Source organism: Labeo rohita, chromosome 8 (assembly GCF_022985175.1).
Source record: "Labeo rohita strain BAU-BD-2019 chromosome 8, IGBB_LRoh.1.0, whole genome shotgun sequence".
NCBI classification, from domain to species: domain Eukaryota; kingdom Metazoa; phylum Chordata; class Actinopteri; order Cypriniformes; family Cyprinidae; genus Labeo; species Labeo rohita.
Genome location: NC_066876.1, coordinates 25,316,343 through 25,340,744, shown reverse-complemented (window position 1 = coordinate 25,340,744; position 24,402 = coordinate 25,316,343). Strand labels below are relative to the sequence as shown.

General features: G+C 33.4%; 1 protein-coding gene across 3 annotated transcripts in view; it reads left to right on the top strand.

Moving 5' to 3' along the window:
- The window catches only part of pde4d (phosphodiesterase 4D, cAMP-specific), a 160,113-nt gene that overhangs the window by 43,320 nt on the left and 92,391 nt on the right, over positions 1-24,402 (top strand). Inside the window, exon 1 of one of the 3 annotated variants that reach the window (XM_051116859.1) lies at positions 12,958-13,462. The exons of the other annotated variants lie outside the window; for them this stretch is intronic. Within the exon in view, the coding sequence (XP_050972816.1) occupies positions 13,206-13,462 (257 nt within the window). The 5' untranslated portion in view covers positions 12,958-13,205. Of the gene's footprint in view, positions 1-12,957; positions 13,463-24,402 lie in introns of those variants that run through there. 3 annotated transcript variants of the gene reach the window in all.

The following is a 24,402-nucleotide window of genomic DNA, read 5'->3' as shown; positions in this document are numbered from 1 at the left end:
TCTCTTGTGGACTATATGTAAATGTCTTTTATGTGAAGTATCTTATTCTGGTCAACACTAAATAAAAAATGGTAAAATAATTAACATTTTGCAGATTCTGCAAGGTGTATGTAAATGTTTGACCTCAACTGTATCATAAAAATGGTCAGTATGACTTCCACATCTTCTGAGCTTCTCAGTAGAGAAAAAAAGCAGCTTGGACAGTTTGCCTAAAATCACCTAAAATTTAGTGTGGAAACAGGAAAATATTTTCAGCCATATTTGCACCATATTTTGTGAAGTTGTCATATTTTAAGACAGCAAGGTTTTTTTTTTTGCAATTACAACTGCCTCCCTTGGCAGGTGTGCCGTTTTGCATTTTTAATGTGTATGCGTAAGAGCTGTCAATGTCTTGATTTTGCATTTACCCTTGGAGCTTGTCGCAAGTGTCTGACAGTATTACATGAAACAACCGTGTCAGCGTGAAGGAGGCTAGCCACTGTGAGGCTCAGAAAGTTGAATAACAGAAGCAGATCTGACACGCAGCCAAAATATTATTCGTGCCAAAGCTGCGAGATGCATCATTAAGGAGAGAATAAGCCCTGTCGAGGCCAGTGATAGAAAAACAACTTGTGTGACCAAGACATCAGCTGTCGGATCCCAAAGGTTACTCTCTAGTGAGGACAGGCTCCCTAAACATTTTCAAGGTGACAACAGAATGAGTCAAGCATTATCACTTGTTAAAACAGATTGGATAGAAGAGGATCTGATATTAGATGAGGAGTTTTGGGTTTTTGTAGACAAAGGAAATGAACCTGAGGAAAGGTAGAGGGTAAAAGTAATTGTGCAAAGCAAACTCTGTTATCTGTGATATATCAGGGAATGTGATGCCTTGTTTTGGTCTTCCAAGCTTTCACAGAACTATCAAACATGTTTGTGATGGTGCACAATGATAAGAGCAGAAACAGGATTGATTTTGCAGTGTCCAGAAATGTCTTAACAATTCGTCCTGCAACCAAATAACGGTGTTTAATACACCAATAGATATTGGCCTCTTCTGATATGCGTCAGGTAAAAATGGTTTACAATAAAAGTAGCTCTCCAAAATTTACAGTGCTATTTTAAATAATAATTTGAAAGCTGAATGTAGAAATGAGATGTTTTCATCGGAGTAGTTTTTTCCTGATGCTGGTATGCCCTCTTGTGTCCAAAAGAGAGCAGTTCTCTTTATCTGTCCCTGGCATTTGCAATATTATTTGTAGCTTTTATTTACCTGTTGTGGATATTTAACTTTGTTTATTAAAAGAACAATTAAAAGTTATAGCTATTGTCAAATAAATACTACTACCTGTAGTTGAAAAGAAAATGTAAATGTTTTTGTTTTTGTTTTATGATGTTACGTTAAGTTAATGTTGTGTTTCATTGTGTCAATGTTTGTTTTAAGTCTACAGTTCTTTAATAATATTAACTATGTTTATTAAAAGAACTATTATAGTTGTAAAATTACAATATACAATAGGTTGCATGAGTTATAGCTCTGTTCAATATTACAGCCTGTAGTTTCAAAGAAAATTTGATGATAAAGTTTAAATATTGTTTATGTGTTTTATGGTGTTACGTTAATTTAATATTGTGATTTATTTAAATTCAGCAGTTCTGAATTATAGGCCAATCTTAATTTATCCACGACAAAAGCACATAATAATATAAGATGAATTTTCAGAAAGCTAAAATCTCTAAAAAAAAAAAAAAAAAAAAAATCTAAAAAATATAGTGTAACAATATGCAGTGTGCTAACATTATATCTTATCATGACAAAAGTTAAAAAAATAATTCTAAAATGATTAATACCAATTAAAAAAAAAATTAGGAATATAAATCAAATATTTACAATTTAATATCAGTATTTTTAGATTTTTCAGATTAAAAGCATTTGTATTTTATTGGACTTTTTATATTTGTTCTATATTTATATATTTATAAATACAACTTTAATAAATTTTATACATTGTTATTAATTAAATAAATATATAAGTATTATATAAATTCTTATATAAAAATTGTTTGTGTGTATATATGTAAGTGTGTGTACTATATGCATATATATATATATATATATTATACATTGTCATTAATTAAATTAATATATTATATAAGTATTTATATATTTATATAAATGTATATATTTATAAATACTACTTTAATAATGTATACATTGTCATTAATTATAAGTATATATATGTGTGTACTGTATATGTGTATATATATACACAATATTTATTTATTTATTTATATATTTATAAGTAATTTATATATTTATAAATACCACTTTAATACATTTTAAACATTGTCATTAATTAAATAAATATATAAATATTATATAAATATAAATATTTATATAAAAAGTGTGTTTATAAGTGTAAATAAGTAAGTGTGTGTACTATATATAGTAGTTACATAGTACACATTAATACAGTAGTACACATACAGTTTTCATCCAGCAGAGGGAGATGTTTTACTGTAAGTGTTCATGTAAGTCAAGCTCTCTAATGCTGTTTTTTAATTGGGGACATTGTAAATCCAAAAATGAAGAAAAAAAAACAAAAATAATATATATATATATATATATATATATATATATATATATATTAATATATAAAAATATGTAAATATATTACTAATCCTGTTTCAAATTCACATGCTCTTAATTTTCCTGTAAAACAGAGACGGTTACAGTGACCACATCTGTTAAACTGAGGTTTTGAAGGAAACGTTCCTTTAAATAGAAAATTCCTGTCATTTTCTTTTAGTCCCTAAGTGGACTTGAGTTACTTTGTTCTCCTGTTTCTAAAATAAGTACAGTATAGTTTGTTTTAGAATCTAAATTTGTTCCATTATTCCATTGAAAGCTTGCTGGCACACAACGATGTGATCTAATTTTAGTTTGTGTTTTTTCTACTTTGATTTTTGAAGTGCTGACGGCACTAGGGTATGACAGCCTCTGCAATAATGATAAAATCACAAAGTGTGTGAAAAGATGTCACGTCTTTACTTTTGATTGAACTTGTTTGAGGACATCCTTTTATACCACTGTTCTCTCAGCATGTCAGACTTTTAAAAAGGGTCTTTTTATACGGTTGTGTTTGAAGGGTGCCACTGCTATGATTCACACAAAGTGCTCTGGCAAAGAGTTCTCCCTTATCAGCTGGAAGGCAGTTAGTCAGTCTGTGCGAATGAACTGCTAAATGGCCCCAGAGGTCGTGCAGCCTCATCAACTCTGCACACAAAGAGACAGACACTTTGCATTTATGGATGTTCAATACATTCGTGACTGTCTATTCGCTTTGAGGATTCAACATGGCATGGTTGGTGCTAGAGGATATCATGAAACACTGTGAATATCACAAAAACATGTTCAGGTTAGAAAATAAAAAAATTAAGGCTTTTTTCCGAGTTCCAAGCACATTTTCCTTTCAACTTCTCATTAGATAATGTATCCGGCGGTATTACTTATGATTATGCAATTTTCTAATTACTCCTAATAGTGATTTAATTAGATACACAAGTCTGAGAAGAAACAGAGGTGCTCAAAATGTCAGTTTATTTTTGATTCTCATTTAATGCGCATGAATGTGATACAGTAGTTTTTAAAAATAGTTTTATCCACATGATTTTTATCAATAGGCAGTGTAACAAATACTATCATGATGTGTAGTTTAAACTTTAATTATAATTATATATAAAATGTTAATAATAATTAATATATAAAAATCTAATAATTTATAATAATATAAAAATAATAAAAATATCAATTAAAACCAATATTAAACAAATATTCTTATTAAAAATGAATATAACATAAAACTTAATAATAATAACTATTATTACTATTATTATTATTATTCTTACTATCCCAAACAGTGATAATAATATTATTAATGTTTTTCATAAATTATTATTAATGCAAATCTGAGTAAACAATAATTTAATATTATTATTATGCTTTTCTTTTTATGTTTTTAATTGTTAAAACATAATATAATAATGTAATAATAAAATAATATTATAAAAACAATAAAAATATAAATTAAAACCAATATAAATATACTTATTAAAAGGAATATAAAATATACAAATAATTAATAATAATTATTATTTTTATTCTAAATAGTGATAGTAGTAGTATTAATTAATGTTTTTCATAAATTATTATTAATATAAATCTAAATAAATTTAATAATAATAACAATCATCATCATCATAATACTTTATTCTTATTATTTGCTTTTAATTGTGGTAAAAAAATATAATTATATAAAATGATAATATAAAATAAAAATCTAAATTAAAACCAATATACAATAAATATTTTTATTTAAAAAAAGGAATATAAAATTAAGAGAAATGAATAAAGATTATTAAAAAGAATTAATAATAATAATTACCATTATTGTTATTATTAGTGATAGTAGTAATGCTAATTAATTAATGTTTTCATGAATTAATACAAATGTAAATAAAAATGTAATAAAAATAATAATTATTATTATAAAATAATACTTTTTTCTTATTATTTTTTAATTATGTTAAAAAATGTAATGATATAAAATAATAAAAATCTAAATTAAAGCCAATATAAAATTAATATTCTTATTTAGAAAGAATATAAAATACAAAACGAATTAATAATAATAATAATAATAATAATAATAATAATTATTATTATTATTATTATTATTTGTGGTAGTAGTAATATGAATTAATGTTTTTCATTATTATTAATACAAATCTAAATAAAATGTAATAAGAATAATTATTATTATTAATTTTTTTTTTTGTTTTAAAACACTTTTTCTGAGAATCTTTATTTTGACCTTTTTTACATTTTTTTTTAAATTCTTAAACATTTATTATGATAATTTTGCACTGTAAATTAGTATTTTGTATGAAATATTGAATAAACTTGTCTTGCCTACTACTACTATTACTAATAAAAATGATTATTAATATTATTATAAAAGTATTATTATGATTATGATATATTATTTGTTTACTTTATATCACAGTAATGAAAATAAGATTTCTTGCCTTACAGAGATAAGAATTTGAAGGGTGAAATGTGCTTAATTAAATGAAATTATTGTCACCATGATAAAAAAAAATCTGATTTGTTTCATATTTCTGTTCTGGTTGTGTGCGATTGACCCAGAGAGTGTTTGTATGAGGCGTTCATGCATGCATATGTATGTGAACATCACCAGCACTGGGTTTGGAGCTGCATTCTGCGGATTAGCCTCCTTTCATTCCTCTGTTAAATCTCTAGCTCTGAGTCAATTCTTACCACACACACACACACACACACACACACTTGTCTCTCTCCATCCATGTTGCCAAGGGTAACAGTGGAGAAACACACACAGACGTCATGCAGGGAGAAGTGGGGAGGGGAAGCGAACACACAATGCAGTGCTCTACCAGTCACTATGACACAAGCCAAAGAACATGCACTCATTGATGTGGCCTGATGCCATATGTGCATTCTGACAGTCCAAAAAAGGGTGACGGGTATCAAATCAGCAGTTCAAATCACAACATCCCTATATTCCTTAAAATATCACAAGCTGTGAGTGTATTGTGACATTTTTGAACTCAGTGAAAGCAAATTGAGATGATGCATCTCACCATATGGTGTATTTTAATGTCTCTTAATCGTGAGCACTATGCTTTACGCTCCTTTTTTTTTGGGCTGTTTATAGATAAGAGATTGACAGCTCAGAGCTAGCGCTTGTGAATGTCTATGTCCTGTGTCCTTGAAGTAATGAGCTGAAATCCAGAGGCAGTTTCAAGACGGGGCACGTTCAGGCCAGGGACCAACATCTTATGAGCACATCTATAGACAAGCACACACTTTAATAACTTGGTCAGCCTGAGACAGATGCTGTTTCATGATATCAGGAGATTTTAATGGAGTGCAGCTCTAGCAAAATCTGATGATCTGAAGTCACATTAATAATTCTTAACAAGAAAGAGATTAAATATTAAAGGGATAGTGCACCTAAAAGTAAAAATTCTGTCATTAATCACTAACTCTCATGTCTTTCCAAATCCGTAACACCCTTGTTCATCTTCGGAACATAAATTAAGGTATTTTCGATGAAATCTGAGAGTTTTTTGATCCTGCATAGACAGCAACACAACTAACACATTCAAGGCCCAGAAAGGAAGTAAGGACATTGTTAAAATAGTCCATGGGACATCAATGGTTCAACGGTAATGTTAGGAAGCTATGACTTTATTCAACAATTTCTTTTCTTCCGTGTCAGTCTTCAACGTGCGTTCACGAGAGTAACACAATGTATGCGTGTGGTGCTGCTGACGCAGGAGCCGTCGTTCTGACGTAGAACGTCCATCTTTCTCAGTAAGGCTGGACAAAAATTGTTAAATAAAGTCATTATTTTTGTTTTCTTTGTGCACAAAAAGTATTCTCATAGCTTTATAAAATTACGGTTGAACCACTGATGTCACATGGATTATTTTAACGATGTCCTTACTACCTTTTTGGGCCTTGAACATAGTAGTCTATGGAGGGTCAGAAAGCTCTTGAATTTTCTGAAATATCTTAATTTGTGTTCTGAAGATGAATGAAGGTCTTACGGGTTTGGAACGACATGAGGGTGAATAATTAATAACAGAATTTTCATTTTTAAATGGACTATCCCTTTAACTTACTTGCGGTTACATACACACAGACGTTCAAAACGTTAAGGATCAATTAAAGTTATTTTTATAAGAAATTTATATTTTTATATTTAGCAGTAATGCATTGAATTGATCAAAAGTGACCGTAAAGACATTTCTAATGTTACAGAAGATTTCTATTTCAAATAAATGGTGTTTTTAACTTGATATTATATTAAATATTAAATTGTGTAATAATGTTTCACAATATTTACTGTATTATTGATCAAATTGTGTGTGTATATATATATATATATATATATATATATGTTTATACACAAAAAAAAACAAGTAAGCTTTACTTCATTTTTGTTTTGCAAGTTTTTGCACACATAAATTTTAAGCAAAATTTAAATATTGAATTAAGTAAAATCTACTTAACTAAGTTACCAAAGGAAATAAGTAAATTTAACGTGGTTTGATGAATAATTTCTGCTTAATTATTTTAAGTTAAATCTGCCAGTACTCAAGTACATTTCACTCAGTCATGGTTTATAAAATTTACTCAAACAATGTAGCACTGGAATGAAAAGCATGCTATTAAACTATGTGGTTTACTTACAAACATGTAAGTAAGCAAGTAGACAGCTTGTTATCCTGTTAAGATAATATGTCCACTCAAAAAAATTATTACCCAAATGAACACACAGACCTCAATACTTGGTACACCATACACAATGATGGTAACAATCAGTGGATAGTGTTTGAGTATGAATGTAGAAGTAGGAAATGAACTCCAGATGTCACAAAACAGTATGTTACTAAACCTAACAACAAAAGCAACCTTAAAACAGTGTAAATACAACTCGAAAACAGTGAAAAATGTTACCTTTTTAATTATTCATGCCCCCAGTGCATGATGGGAAAAATGGGATCATAACTTTGATATATACTTGAAGAATCCTTGTAAACATAACAAACAGTTCCAAGTAAAATATACTCATAAATTCATACTTTAATTTCTACAAGCTTAAATTGAGTACTAATATAGAATTTACTTAAATTTTGTAATTCTTGCCTGAACTAAATTATTTATTTATTATTATTAGATCACCTCAAAATCACTTATATATATATATATATATATATATATATATATATATATATATATATATATATATATGTATATCACCATTCTCCCCGACACAAACGTTATAGACCAATTAGTGGTAAATGTCACAGTTACGTCACTTGCAGCTGCGCATGCATAGTTGTGGCAGAAAAACACTAGTAACAAATGGAGGGAAATTGGTAAAATCCATGAAATAAGAGAAAAAAAAATTGTGCCTTTTGATGCCAGAATCAGAATGCAAATCATTTTTATAGAATACTGTCAACGGCACCATTTTATAGTTAAATGCAGATGTTTACACTGACAGACTATGGATGAAAACTGCTATGATATTCTACTTTTAAAGCATACATTTGATTTAAACAATATGTCTACGTAATATTCACGTACGCTGTTCATAGGGGATGCATTGTATTAGCCCTACAGTTACAGCAGGTTCATATTTTATATTACTTTTTTATGTGACATTTATTGGTTTTATCTCACAATTCTGTCTTTTTTCTCGCAAATGCAAGTTAATATCTCCTAGTTCAGACTTTATAATTCGATCTAACTGAACAATAGTCAATTCTCAGGGGAAAAAAGCCAGAGCTATGAGGTAAAGACAGAATGACGTTGTTTTTTCGTATTTCACAATCGTGAAAAAAAAAGTCAGAATTTTGAAATACAAACTTGAGTTGACCTTTTTTTTATTCTATTATTTTATGGCTTCATAGACAGCTACTTGAAAAAAAATGTCATTTTCTGCAATCAGATGAGCTCCGCCCCCCAAAAAACATCATCACTAATTACAAACACTGAACTGGTCTATTTGAAGTGCCAGTTACTTTCATAAGGTGATTTGCTGTTTTGATTGCTACCATAGACATCAGTGTTTATATCCAAACTATAAAACTCTATAAAACTCTCCAATATTTCTGTGATAACATGAATGACTGTAAGGCAGAAATAATACTGTGTGGGTGAAAAGACTGTTTGTGAAGCTGTTTCTTACCCAAACATGGTAACTGCTCTCTCTGTGCAAACAGCTGTGTGAAAGATTTGAAGCATTCAGATTTGAATGTTCCAGTATGGTTTAATAAACACGGGCGAATCGTAGTCATTTAGAAACGATCGTATGGATTTTTGAAATGCGATCTCTATCTTTTAACGATTAACTCTGCAGCTCTAATATATATATACATATATATATATGAGGAGTTCAGATGCAAAATCCTCTAAATCCATCTGACATCTTTCTTTAAAAAATGCATTTTTATCAGGCTCCGATGTATAGGTTACTATGTAAGTACCGTAAGGGTGACAAAAGATGACAGAAATCATACACTGCAAATGAGAACATCAATAGGCAAGGCAAGCACACACTTTAATAACTTGGTCAGCCTGAGACAGATGCTGTTTCATGATATCAAGAGATTTAATTGGAGTGCAGCTCTTGCAAAATCTGCTGATCTGAAGTCACATTAATAATTCTTAACAAGAAAAAGAATCAATTAAATATTAACATTACTTCCAATACTGTGCGGATTTTCCACAGAGAAACCACTTAAGATGTTGATATATCTCTCTTAATTGGGCCTTCACATTATGTTCATATGTTTCTTGGAGTATGTTGCTGTATAAAATCGCTGCATTGTACATGTACACTGATTATACATCATTTTAAGGTGGTCTGTCTAAACCAGAAGGATGAAACTGTAGCATCATCCATGATGACACATCTGTACATCAGATTTCTTTGGTTCTGTTCACAATGAACTGCTCACATTTCAAGCAAATTGCAGGTTTTCTGCACATTCACCAATCATCCTGTCCATTTAGCTATTTTTGTCTAGCTTCTTGGATTTTGTGTTAATTCTCCCCTGATCTTCCAGCTAAGGTGTTCCTCCTGCGGTGCAGACGTGGTTAGTCAATCTTAGGAAAGCGAAGCGCAATTTTCAGCTCGGGGAGCGGCTTGAAGTGCTTGCTGAGGTCATGCTCACAGCACAAGGGATGATTTCATAAAGGATGTTCTTAAATGCATTCTTACTCACTTTAGACAGAGGTTGGATGTAATGCATTGAGTATTTCCTGCTTTATGTTTGTATGTTCTGTAAAATGTCAGATTTGTGAATATCTTTTTAGTATTGGAAACTAGAGTTCATTTTGTTAACGAAAACTGAAAACTGTTTGTTGACAAGCTTTTTCCCCCATGGCTAAAATGAGACAATAATAAGATCAATAAATGATAACTCTTGACTATATCAACGTGCAACATGGCTGACGATAAAAGACGAGACAAAATGTATTTTAATGTAAAAAAACGTTAGCAACATTTCTTTGTATTTTTGTCAAAACAGGAGAACAAATATTGGACTGCTGTGTATGCCTCTACTATTCAAACTTTCATGTGTGCGGTTGCCAGATATCAAGAGTTCAAATCTGTTTTGCTCGCAACCTTATTCACTGTATGAAAACATTGGCTTGGACAGTCAGTCTGAGTATTGAATTTGAATTGTGTAAAGGTGAATACATAATTTTGTGATAACATCTGGCAAACCAACAGTGTATTCACACAGACAGATGTGAACCAATGAAACGTTAGCATGCTAAAAGCTTCTCCTCTCAAAATAGCCCAGAGGGTTATCTTAATGTCTCACATAGACTTATTATTGGTTATTATTAGTGATGTGATGCTTGTTTTCTTTGAAACCAATGACAGTCTGTTGCAGTCAGCAGGGGGTGATGTGTTGTAGTGATTAAAGATCTAGGCTGTTAACAGAAAGAGTTTGAATTCCTCACTGAATTACCATTGTGCCCTTCAGCAAAACACTTACAGCAATCCCAGGTTTCTACCATGAGGATTCTCCCTGTTAGAAGTCCACTTTAAATTGCTTCGGGTCACAGCATCTGTTAAATGACTTGATCTCAATAGAAGCTTATGATAGTATCACTGGTTCAGGTGAGTGAAGGTGAAAGAGACAGGCAGTAAGGTGCCGTTGACCCCATTGCTACAAGCAATGTTGTGTCTGATGTTAGTTCGATCATTTTTGGTATAATGGAGAATGAATCTTTTGAGAGATGCTAATACAATTGCTCAGGGGTTGCTCTTTTCTACCTCAGGAGAATTAAAGGGATACTTTACCCAATAATCATTAATGACTCACCTTACTACCTTTCTGGGCCTTGAATGTGGTAGATGCGTTGTTGTCTATACAGGGTCAGAAAGCTCTTGGATTACATTAAAAGTCTTAATTTCCTAATCTTAAAAAAGCCTTAATCTTAATTTGTGTTCAGAAGATAAACGAGGGTCTTATGGGTTTGGAATCACATGAGGGTAAGTAATTAATGACAATTTTCATTTTTGGATGAACTAATTCTTTAATGGAGTTATGAGTAAGTTTGACCTTAGTCTCAGAAATTTCTCCTAAGTAGAACTTTACATTTCATTTACATTTATGCGTTTGGCATTTTATCAAAAGTGACTTTTATTGCACTGAAAGTTATGTTATATTAAATTTTATCAGTTCATGCATTTCCTGGGATTTGAACCCTTGACCTTGGAGTTGCTAGTGCCATTCTCTACGGTTTGAGCTACAAAAATGCTCAAAACAGAAATAAAATGAATACAGTATCATATCTGGTTTCAGAAGAACCTGAGCACAGCTTGAGACATTGTTGAGATCTCATCTAAACCTTCTTAGAAGACATGTAAATTTACTGGGTTTTATTGTTTCGAGAACAATCATAGGAAATTTAAAAGGTTTTTTCAAAAAGTCAAAAAAAAAAGGTCAAAAGGTGACCTATTATGTCCCTTTTTACAAGATGTAAAACAAGTCTCTGATGTCCCCAGAGTGTGTATGTGAAGTTTTAGCTTAAAATACCCAACAGATATTTTTTTATAGCTTGTTATAATTGCAATTTTTAGGGTATGAGCCAAAACGTGGCATTTGTGTGTTTGTCCCTTTAAATGCAAATGAGCTGCTGCTCACAGCCCCCTCTTCAGAAGAAAGTGGAGCTTCAACAGCTCATTCTCTGGCATACAGACAATCTCACGTACTAAAACGTGAGAAACTCAGTAGCGGTGTTTTGCCTTATATGTACAAGATGGTGGGAGACTCCTATGTTCATTGGTGCATCCCAAAACACTTGCCTCTTTGGCACTGATATTGTATATCTCTAGTAATGGTGGACTGCTGCTTCTCACTCATTTCTGTGTCTATGGTAATGGAGCAGAGATTGTCACAAAGGGGCAGGACTTTTTCCCTACGATGACATCATCTTAGGGAGAAATGTGAAATGGCATGTTTAGAGTTTTTATGATTTATTGGGATTATAAAAAAAAATGCGTGGGTGAATTTTTACTGTTATAAACATTGCAGCCACACAACTGTTCAAACGCCTTATAAAAGTAATTTTTCCATAATAGGTCCCCTTTAAAGAATATGTTTTGAAGAACGTTAGGAACCAAACAAGATTTGAGGCCACTGACTTCAATTTCTAAGCCATTTCTCAAAATATCTTCTTTTATGTCCCACAGAAGAAAGAAAGTCATACAGGTTTGGAACAACATGAAGATGACAGAATGATGTCAGAATTTTCATTTTTGCCTGAACGTTTGCTTTCAGTAAAAGTCTCTGTTTGCTCTCCATTTCATCTTATTTTCTAGGAGAAGTGCTAGAGATATTAAAGAGATTTTTATTTCTTTCCTGCAGCTATTAAGCACACTGTGATGATCATAAGCAACATTTATAGCCAGCTCCTGTCAGGATTCATTAATCTTTGTGTCTCGTTACCTCGTGAGGCTTTTCTTTTTGTGACGTTTGGCAGCATAAAGTCTACATAATAAAGTCATATTTAGAACAGCTGCTCGGTGATCAAAGGATAAGCAAATACACACACAATTTTCTTTGGATGCACACCCACACAAACGCACACACATCCTTGTCATAAATTAGTCAGATTTACACAGGCAAATAACATACGGAGAGGGGAGAAAAAAAAGAAAAGTTGCTTTTTGGCAGCAGCGGCCACTCCATACTGTACACACACATGCGCACACACAGTTTGAATGGCTCTTTAGCAAAGTGGTGGCTTGCAGTCAGCAGTTAGTGAAGCGCCGCAGATCGACAACCCGCTCTGTCTCTCCTCCCTCCCTCCCTCTCTTTCTCTCTCCTTTTCTCTCTCACAAGCACACCATCACAGCTCGGCAGTCGTCCTGACAGGAGCACGCACTCTTCTGCTCTCCCGCGCTTTCGCCGATTAATTCCAGTCACTCATTCGTGCGCCGAGCAGCCCACACGGGGTCTGCGGAGACGCTCCGAGTTCGTTCGCTCACCCTCTCTCTCCCCCCGTCCTGGGGAGTTTACCGCCGGATTAGTGGACGTTTTTTTGTTTTTGCCCCCAGCAGCGGGAGACGGACGGGCGAAGCGTGAGGATGGCCCAGCAAGCGGCCGTGGGCCACCAGGACACGCTGGCAGTGCCGCCCATGCCCAAGCACGTCGGGCTGAACGAGGACCTGGTGAAGATCCTGAGGGAGAACCTCCTGCAGCAGGAGCGACCCCGAGGGCACCGCCGCTCGCCCTCCTCCATTTCGCCCCGGCTGTCGCCACGGAACTCCCCCCGTCTCCTCCGACGGATGCTTCTCAACAACAACATCCACAAGCAGAGGCGCTTCACCGTGGCACATACTTGGTAGGACCCTGCCTGCCGTGTTTTTTTTGGGTGTTCTTGCATTTTTGTATGTGCGTTTTGTTCTCTTGTCAAACACTTTATATGCGTGAGAAGTTTCGTTGTGTCTTTCGGAAGCGTTTCCACACGCTTCCTACCTGTCACCTGCTGGTTTCTGCGTCACTTTGAGTGCTGACTGGCGTTTACAGCCTGCTGGCGCACTTTTTGGTGTGCAGGAAAACAAATATTAATGTGCATGTTCTCCTTTGATATTACCGGTCTTTCCATAACACCTGGCAGATGCTCTCGCGCCACTGTTGAATAAATCATACCTGCATAAACGCTCTTTCAGGCTTGCCCCCTAAAGGCGAACGCCGTTGAGGGATTAATAAATACATATCGCACTTCATCCTCCAGTATCCTAATCTTCCAGTTTCTTGCCAGCAGAAATTAGATGGAACTAATTGTTTCTTTGTCGAATGTGTCAGATTATTGGGCTCCAGGAAGGATTTTTGTATTGCCTTCTACAGTGTTCACTATCTTAATTTCACACTTCCTTTCCTGCCGCCCCCTTGCCACCCGGATTACTGTCAGAAGCCACTTTAGAAATACATTAAAAGAAATTCTGTGGTGTTCTTTGGCCTTTTTTCTATTTCTGATCCAACACCGGAGAGATGTGCCAAGATGTGCTGAAGCACTTCTCGGTGCCATTCTCATATGTAAAAGCTGGTCTTCATCACATGAATGGAAATAACGAAGGATCTTCTGTTTTGTGATGTTCATCCTGACTTCAAACGTTCAAACGTCCTTCAAACTCGCGTTCATCTGCATCTACGAGGTCAACACATTTTAAAAAAGAAACATATGCACTCATGAAATGTTTACAGTAAGATCTATAAGATGCATCCAGGTTCATTTGCATCTCATGCCCACTTTAACGCAAATGAAATCACACATTCGTGTGATTTTGCAATCATTTGTATTGATCCCTACCCTCAAGATGATTTCTCTTCTGAGAAACCCTTTCCTGGTTCTCTGAATTGATGCGCTCACCCAAGGTCTATCAGCTTGTTTGGTTCGAGACGGCTTTCCAGAATATCATCATTCAGAACCGCAGGGGTGTAATCAAGGTGTCAGCGTCTGTGCTCATTAAGGCTGCTTTAAATGTAGATGGCCTTGTGCATTTGCCCTCATATTTCCAGCATATGTCATATATCTTCCGACATAATTCGTAGTGATTACATGCATACTCAGAATTCCAAGTCAGAGGTACAGAGTTGTCGATAATGAGAAATACGCCCTTGTTATTTGCAATTAGGTATTGCAGAAAGTGCTTCTTGTTTGTCAATTGACTAGGACAGCAAGGTATTATTGACGTATCTGTGTTTTTGCTCTCAAGAGATCTCTTTGTAAATGTTACCCGTCTAAAAGAGGAAAAATCCCTGCTGCGTTTCAGATGCAATTAATTGGCCCACATTTCAGAGGTGTGGGAGCTGTTTTGTGTAAACGGTAAAAATGGGGAACACTTTGCTCAACAGCTGTTGGATTCGAATGCCTTTTTTAACACCATTATTTCGCCCCTGCACAGGAAAATGGTTCCATCAATCAAGAGAAATGGAGCTTGAGGTTTTGCCGTTTGGGGGGGTGATTGCTAGGATGACCTCAGATAGAAATCTCTCTGATTTTGGTTGTTTCAATTTTCCAGTGCGTTTTCATATCCACATTATGTCTTAATATAGTTAATATACTGGGTTTTAAAGATTGAAATAACATTAGTTAGTTTCTTTTGTCACAATATTCCAATAATAAAAAAAAGAAGTAATATAAAAAAAAAAATATATATATATATAATAATAATAAATATGTACACTGCCCTCCAAAAGTTTGGAAACACCCCTGGCAAAGTGTGGTTTTGGACGATATCAGCATAAATCCTTTTCATTTTTTGGTGCAAACACATTAAAGCAACTTGACATTATCATTGAAGACCAGCAATAATAATTTTCATTTTGATTACATAATAATGGCAATATATACATGTCAAAGTCAGACATGCCCCTTTGCCAGCTGTGATGCCTGGTTACTGGTTTAAACTTGGCCCAGGTTTTTAAAAGATTTTTGGGTCAGCACACCTTAATAGCTTCATCAATTAATTGCCAATTAAGTTTAGGATACAATGAATTTAGGCCCAGAATATGCAGAGCTGTAATTGCTGCTAATGGTGGATATTTTGATGAATTGGAAATTTAATTTTTTTCTGTGTATAAACTCTTGTAATAAAATATGTTTTCGTAGTTTGTGTTGTCCCCTATCAGTGCAAAATTATCACAAATTAAAAAGGATTCATGCCAATATTGTCCAAAACCCCACTTTTCTAGGGTGTTTCCAAACTTTTGGAGGGCAGTGTGTATATATATATGTGACCCTGGACCACAAAACCAGTCTTAAGTCGCTGGGGTATATTTGTAGCAACAGTCAAAAATACATTGTATGGGTCTAATTTATCGATTTTTGTTTTATGCCAAAAATTATATTAAGTAAAGATCATGTTCCATGAAGATATTTTGTAAAATTCCTACTGTAAATATATCAAAACTTAATTTTTGATTAGTAATATGCAATGTTAAGAACTTTATTTGGATAACTTTGAAGGTGATTTTCAATATTTTTCAATATTTTATTTTTTTTGCGCTCTCAGATTCCAGACTTTCAAATAGTTGTATCTCGGCCAAATGTTGTCCTATCATAGCAAACCACACATCAATGGAAAGCTTATTTATTCACCTTTCAGATGTATAAATGTATAAATCTCAACTTGACAAAATTTAACCTTATGACTGGTTTTGTGGTCCAGGGTCACATATGTATATTTGTTATATTTCGAACTGAACAACTAGTTGTTAATGGTGTATTTAAACGCGCAACAGAAATGTGTCTTTGAGTGTATGTGAGATGCTATGACAGTGAAAGAAGCCTTAACCTTAGCATATTTTGACACGGGGCTAGTTGCGCTCACGAGCCCTTTGGTAGTGTCAGTGTTGCCAGATCTTCATAGAAAAAAAAACAAAAAACAAGGACAAGCACAAAAAAACACTAGGGACGTGTACACACTGCAAGTTTCAGGACTGAGAACTGCATTTAAATACGGGAGTGAGTCCTGTAAATTATTGTTTCATGTGTGTATGGAACAGCAGTCAGAATGTAAGAATTTACAGTAAGAATTTAGCCGTTCGGTATCTGCCTTTATTTTGGCTAAAGACTCTTTGTCCATCAATTTTAACGAAACTACCACTGATAGATGTGCTGTGTTTTGTTTATGCTTGGGAACCTGCTTTAGAGAGCGCTGTCTCACAGTGTTGTCATGTCCTCATATTTACAAGCACTTTTAGGCATGTTGTTTGTTCTTAGCTCATAAAGCTAGGAACTGTATGGAGTTAATAAAGTGGTCTGTTGCAGATATGAGATGTATGATTTTTGGGGTTTTACAAAACAAAGCATTTGAGTATTTTAGTGTTTTTTGTGCTTGTCCTTGTTTGTTTGTTTTTCTATGAAGATCTGGCAACACTGATTTCTTTCACTGTTATTTTCTTGCATCTCACATACAGACACATTTCTGATGCACGTTTAAATACATCATCAACAACTAGTTGTTCAGTTCAGTTCTGTGCACACTGCGTAGAATTTCTGTAAAAGCGACTGTCACTACCTGTATTTTTCAGGAGTTCATTTGGTTGTCAGTCCCACATTTTTGTGAATTATGTGTGTACAGAACGCGATTAAGGAGTAAAAGTTGAACTGACAACCGAATTTAGCTGCAGTGTGTACGTGGCCAATAACACCTAAATGCTTTGTTTTATAACACCCCCCAAAAATCATATATTTCATATCCTCAACAGACCACTTTATTAACCCCATAAAGGGCCTAGCTTTATTAGCTAAGACTAGGGGTGGAAAATTTCCAAAAATCCCTGGAAGATTCCAAAAAATTCCAATTTTTTTTCCAAAATTTCTGGAGTGATTGTGAATTTTTTTTTTGGAATTTTTCCACTTTTTTGCGACCCTAGCTAAGACCAAACAACATGCCTAAAAGCAATTGACATGCAAAAGCAAAAGACATGGCAACACTGCGAGACAGCCCACTCTAAAGCAGCCTCCCGAGTGTAAACAAAACACAGCATGTCTATCAGTGGTAGTTTAGTTAAAATTGACGGACAAAAAGAGTCTTCAGCCAAAAAATGGCAGATACCAAACGGCTAAATTCTTATTCACTCTCGCAAGACGCCAAAATGTTGCTGTGGTTACAAATGCGGGAGTGACTGCTGTTCTGTACACACTTGAAACTCACTCCCGCATTTAAATGCAGTTGTCACTTCTGAAACAGGAAATTTTTATTCTGGAAGTGAACTAATTCTTTAACACCCTCATGTAAGCTAACTTTGCAGTGGCAAACTTAAGCTGTTTCCTTTTTTGCTATTTTGTAAATGTGTAAATCTTGCTTACCCTGAAACACGTTCCTAAATTACAACACATGCACAAGTTCAGAAGGTGCTGCCTAATGAGAATGACCCACGTGTGGCTTGTTTGCAAGAGCAGATGGTCAGATGACAGAATGAAATTATAATTTATAGCTTATTATGAATCGCTTGTAATCCTAATGGATGTAGGTGCCTATTAGTATTTCTTAGCTGAGAAGGTACAGTAGTGTCTCGAATGTTGGATTTTTTTCTAGATTTTGTCAGGGCAGATAGGGCTTTTGAAACTTTATTCAGAATCATTTGGACTGGATGTGGTTTACATTGTATGCGGCTGGATGCCCACTGTGAAAAAGAGAAGCACTTCACAGTCACGGTACGTTTTTGAAAAGATGAGAGGATGCAACGTTTACAACAGCCCTCAAATCAGGTCCCCTTGTTATATTTCCTCTCGCTAACGCTGAGACAAACTAGAGATATTTTTACAAATGTACGATACAGATCATCAGCACCACTGCATGCACGCTGTGTGCTCGTTTTCTCTCTCTCTCTCTCTCTCTCTCTCTCTCTCTCTCTCCCCCTCGCTCTCCGGCATAGTCATACTCTCGCTCACACAGGAATGCACACAAAAAACAAACACAGAAGTACACACAGTCACGATTCCATCACCTCCCTTTCTTTCCTGCTCGCCAGCGCCGTGAGTTACCTTAGTAATAAGTTAGAAAAAAGGTTGAAGAGATTTCCAGAGGCCTTGAACTGAAGAATCTTGAGGAATGATGTAAGAGGCTCTGCAGGTTGGGTGGAAGATATGGAAAGAGTACATGCAAAATGGAGAGGAGAGCCAGAAATGGTATAAGAACCTCTATTCAAAAATTCTCGAGAGACACTATAATGCTCATTACAGCTTTTCATTTTATGTTTCACTGGCTGTTAACCGAAATCCAGAACAGATTTTTTTAATATTATATTTTTTATTTTACTCTAAGTAATGAATTGTTCTTCTGATTATTGTATTATTATTATTATTATTATTATTAATAATAATAACAATATTATTATATATTGTTTTTACATGTTATATGTATTATTATATTTAAATTCTATTGTTTATAATCGAAATAATAACTGTTTTTGGTTTTATTGTAATTATTATTATTTTTAACATTATAAGTATTTATAATAGTTTTTGTTGTTGTTAGTAATAATACTATTACTACTTCTATTACAACTGCCAATAATTATTATTTACAATAGTAATAATAATTATAATTATTATTATTATATTGTTTTTTATGTATTATATTTATTATTATATTTATATGATATTGTTTATTATCAAAATAATAACTTATTGGTTTTTATTATTTTTATTCTTGATAAAAGTAATTATTATTGTTAACATCACAAGTATTATTATTTATAATAATAAAAAAAGTATTGTTAATAATATTATTTTTACTACTTAGATTTCAACTGCTAATAATTATTTACAACAACAATAAAAAAAAAAAATTACTAATTACTACTGCATTATTATTATATTGTTTTTATATATTATGTGTATTATATTTGTATTATATTGTTTATAATCAAAATAATAAGTATTATTGGTTTTAATTGTTGTTATTTTTTTCTTAATAAAAGTAAGTATTATTATTTTTAACTTAGTAAGTATTGTTATTATTTATAATAATAATACGTTTATTGTTGTTAATAATAATGCTATTACTACATTTACTACAACTGCTAACAGTTATTTTTTACAATAATAATAATAATTATTATTATTGTTGTATTGTTTTTATATATTATGTATTATTATATTTATATTATATTGTTTATAATCAAAATAACATATATTTTTTGTGTTTGTTATTTTTATTCTTAATAAAATAATTATTTTTAACATCATAACTATTGTTATTATTTATAATTATAATAAAAGGTTTTTTTTATTGATGTTAATAATAAAACTATTACTACTTCTACTACAACTACTAATAATTATTATTTACAGTAATAATAACAATAATTTATTATTATTATTAATTATAAAATATTACAGTTATTGCTTTTATTGTTTTTAATACAATTTTAAGCAGGTTGTTTTGCTAACAGTTAAATAGTCTATTTTTAAAAAGTTTTTTTTTTCAGTTTAATATTTGTGTACTTTTGTATACGTTTCACAGTATGTCTGTTAGGTGTAAAATGGCTGAGTATAAAAGTGTGAATACTAGTAAAAATAAATAGTGGTCAAATTCTATCAAATTTTATTTTTATTCTATTTTTATTATCAGTATGGATCATTATGAAGTCCTGCATTTTAATTTAAAAAGCCAGTCAGCTTTATGAAGTGAATGTGCCTTTGCATGAATGAATTTTTTTGCAGAGTAACATCTGAACTATACTAGCAGAATGTATGCTATTATTGTTGTCAATTTTATTTTATTGCTAAATTAAAAATATTCCTGACAATATAACATTTTTATAGAGTAGATAAGAATTACACTTGCATGCCTACATACTCTTATCAGTAAAAAGTTTGAAATTATTATTAAGATTTTATTGTTGTTGAAAGAAGTCTTTAATGCTCACCAGGGCTGCATTTGATTAAATTACAATAAAAACAGTAATATTGTGAAATATTGTTATAATTTAAAAGCACTTGTTTAAATTTTATAAAATAAAATTAAAATAAATTAAAATGTATGTCTTAATATACTGAATAAAATATGAATATATTTTTTTAACATCGAAATAACATTAGTTCTTTCTAGTTCTTTCTTTTGTCGCAGTAATCCAATTAAGTGAACACAGAGTGAATTTTAAATAATTTAACTTTTTTCTTTTTTTTTTTTCCAATGTCCCTGGATCTAAAACACTGACTTTCATAAATTGTATTTTATTACTTGAAATTTATTATGAAATATTCCAGGTGTTTCTTAATTTTGTATGGTTCTATAATCAAAATGTTTGCAAGAAAGTCTGTAAAAAATTAAGAGTTTAGAAAGTAACATTATGAAATATTATTACAATTTACAATGCCTGTTTTCTATTTTAAAATATAATTTATTTTTGTGGTGCAAAGCTGAATTTTCAGCAGCCATTACTCCAGTCTTCAGTGTCACATGATCCTCCAAAAGCTCAAATCACCCAATCAGCCCAGCAGCTCACCCATAAACCCCCCCCACAGCTGAAGCTCCCATCCCAACACCGCAATGCCTCACACAATGATATTTTTTTCCTGTCGTATGTCTCCTTTCTCATCCACTATCTCATTTCAGCTGAAGGACTTTGCTGAAATCACTGTTAGCTTTTATAGCATCAGAGCCGAGAACGGTGATTTCATATGGTTGAGTGGTGAGCGCGCATCGTGCTGTAGGAAAAGTTTCAAAAGTGCTGGAGAGGCAGGAAAAAAAAGGTGTGGGTGGGAAGAGATGGACTTCAGCTGAGGTGCCCGAGTCAACCAGCAGCGAGCAGATAGCAGGCGTACATGCAATACCGAGGTATTACAAAAAAAACATCGTTGCAGCGCTTTCCGCCAAGCACCCTGCAGAACAGCAATGCGTGGGTGGCTTGAGCTGTACTCACAGAAGGCAATAACTTGATCAAAGCGATTGTTTTCTCTGAAGATGCAACAGGGTGACTATCAGCTAGAGACAACAGAAGGTCATACCGATGACAAGCTGCAGACTTTTGTACAGACGAGGGATGCCGTGAGCTGATGTATAGCTACATAAACAGACACTTCAGATTTGTCCTAGCAGGCAGTTTGATTCAGTGAACACAGCTGCTTTTCCACTAATGTGCATGTTAGAGATGGGTCAGGAGGAGGGTGAACTAGTCATCCACCAACTGATTAGTTGATTTGTGAGGTCGACTAGATTTAATCTTTTTAGCAGCAGTGCTTTCAAGGGAATGAATGTGGTTTAGGGCAGTTTTACTTTGCACTGGGATGCAAAGGGAGCACTAAGGAGTGTGGAGACATAACAAAACATTATATAATGCAATATTTACAAAGTAAAATGATAAGTGCTTGACAATGACAATCTAATTTCATCTTGATAATCTTCTTATATATATATAACATATAAACTGATATATTATACATAAAATACATATGATTTGTGACAGCGAAAGTTGTGTCTCTAAATTCATCCTTTTGAAAGCACAGCTGTGAAGCACCAGCTGTGTAACAAATCCATGGGCTTCAGCAGTAAATTTCAGACCATTAGTGATGGATTTCAAATCGCCTGCTGTGAGCAAAGTACCTGTTTTTATGAATAATCCAGAAGTCTCTGTTTTTTGGTAAGGAATATGAATATCTGCTGCAGTAATAGTTTTGTACGATAAAATACTTTTAGCTAAAATGATACATAATATTTTGCTGTTTGGATTCAATATGTGTTTTTTTTTTTTTTTTTTTGTACACATGCAGACAGATGACTTCAGCCCAGTGTTGCCAAGTCCATGCTTTTCCTGCAAAAACTGGGCTACTTTAACACTTCTGCGTTTTTTTTTTTCATGTCTGTGGGGTTGAAGCGACAAAAAACATGTATTTTATCTCCCGGAGTTTTTTTTTCCAGGGATGCCCCACCGAATCGCGATTGGGCGTTTTGTGCAGTAATTGGGTGGGTTTTGTTGTGAAAACCTGGCAGCTCTGCTTCAGCCATTATAATGAGTATCACTTTGTTTTTAACTACAGCTACTTCATTTTTAAGATGATGTGCCACATTAAATAGTTGAACTATTAAAAATCTCTGGCAACATGTTTTTAAAATTAGAGTTTAATTCCTGAATTGGAATCGAGTTTGCAAACAGGATGCAGAATGACAATTTGAATGTAACGGAGTAGAATTAAATTTTGCGCAGTAACTGGGTGAGTTTTGTTGTGCAAACCTGGCAACCCTGCTTTAGCCATTATAATGTGTAATGTTTATGCTCCAAAAGCTGAATAGAAAAGAGTCTGATAAATGTTTGGTGTAATGTTTGCGCCAAAAGCGGACCGAAACAACGCAACACTTTTGAGGCATGCCACATGGACCGTTTATCTGCTCGTCTCAAAGTTCAAACGTCAGCACAGCATGAGTTTATGAGAGCAGGGTTTGTGAAAACCTGGCAACTCTGCTTCAGCCTTTATATTACCTTATATTATAACTATTAGAAAACATGTATTTTACCTCCGCAACATGATTTTTACTGGGGGATGCCCTACCGAATTGCGATTGGATTCGTTTTGTTTTTTTAGGTGGCATTTTTCAATTTTTTGTTGACAGGACAGTGGAGATGAGACAGGAAGTGGGATCGGGAAAGGGTTCAGGGATTCAGTCTCAGGACACCTAAGGCGCAGCTGCACCATATGTCAGCGCACTGCCCACAAGGCCATTGTCTCAGACTATCGGGCTAGTTTTAAACAGTAATTGTGTGGGTTTTGTTGTGAAAACCTGGCAACCCTGCTTTAGCCATTATAATGTGTATCGCTCTGTTTTTAACTACAACCAGTGCATTTTTAAGATGACATGCCATGTTAAATAGTTGAACTATTAGAAATCTCTGGCAATATGTCTTTTAAATTAAAGTTTAATTTGAAGAACACAAATGACTGGTGATTTAAACTAGTTTAAAACCAGGACGAGCAGTGCTGACAAACAGGAGAAACGCTATGTGCAATGAGACAGTAAGAACGCTTTTCAATCTACAAATCACCATAATTTACCATGGATTTACTGTAGTAACAAACTGCACTATGGGGCAGAAATGTGCAATTCATATAGAATTTTATTATTTTATTAATGTAGACATGTATTAAAGGAGTAATGGTATATAATTACATTATTTTCATGATTAGGCTAAAGCATTTGTGCATTTTATACTAAATATATTTAGACTACTGTTTTTCATACAAATACCTGGAAACCATGCAGTTACATTTTTCCTTTTTGATAATAACAATAATTTACATATGCATCCTAACTCAAAGTACTGCTATTGTCAGTTCAAGTCTCTGTCCAATTTGCATTTCTAAGAGACAAATTTCAATTAGCAGTCTGGTTTCTACAACTTTCACTTAGGAGCAAAAATCTGCCTTTATTTGATTTGAAATGTATCATGATAGTTATCGATATCGACTGATGTGATTATTTTTGGGCCATATCAGCTAGCCCTAATAGATAGATAGATGGATGGATAAATAGAGATGAAAATATGTAATTTTATTTTGCATCCCTAGTGCATCTCACTTTAACAAGACAAGAGGGAAGGTACTTGTATTGGTGAATGTCACAGCTGATGGAAATGGCATGTTTCTTTGATTTGCAGACGTGATAGCGTGCGCTAATCATTTTGCACATCTGCACTGTGCAACGTGTTTATTAGCAGTAATTATGCAAATGACTTTTCCTTCATTTTCCCTGTCTCCTCCACCCATGTGTAATTTGCCCAGTAATGAGCGTCAAGTCGGATTTGAGCAGAGGAAACACTAAATTAAATCTC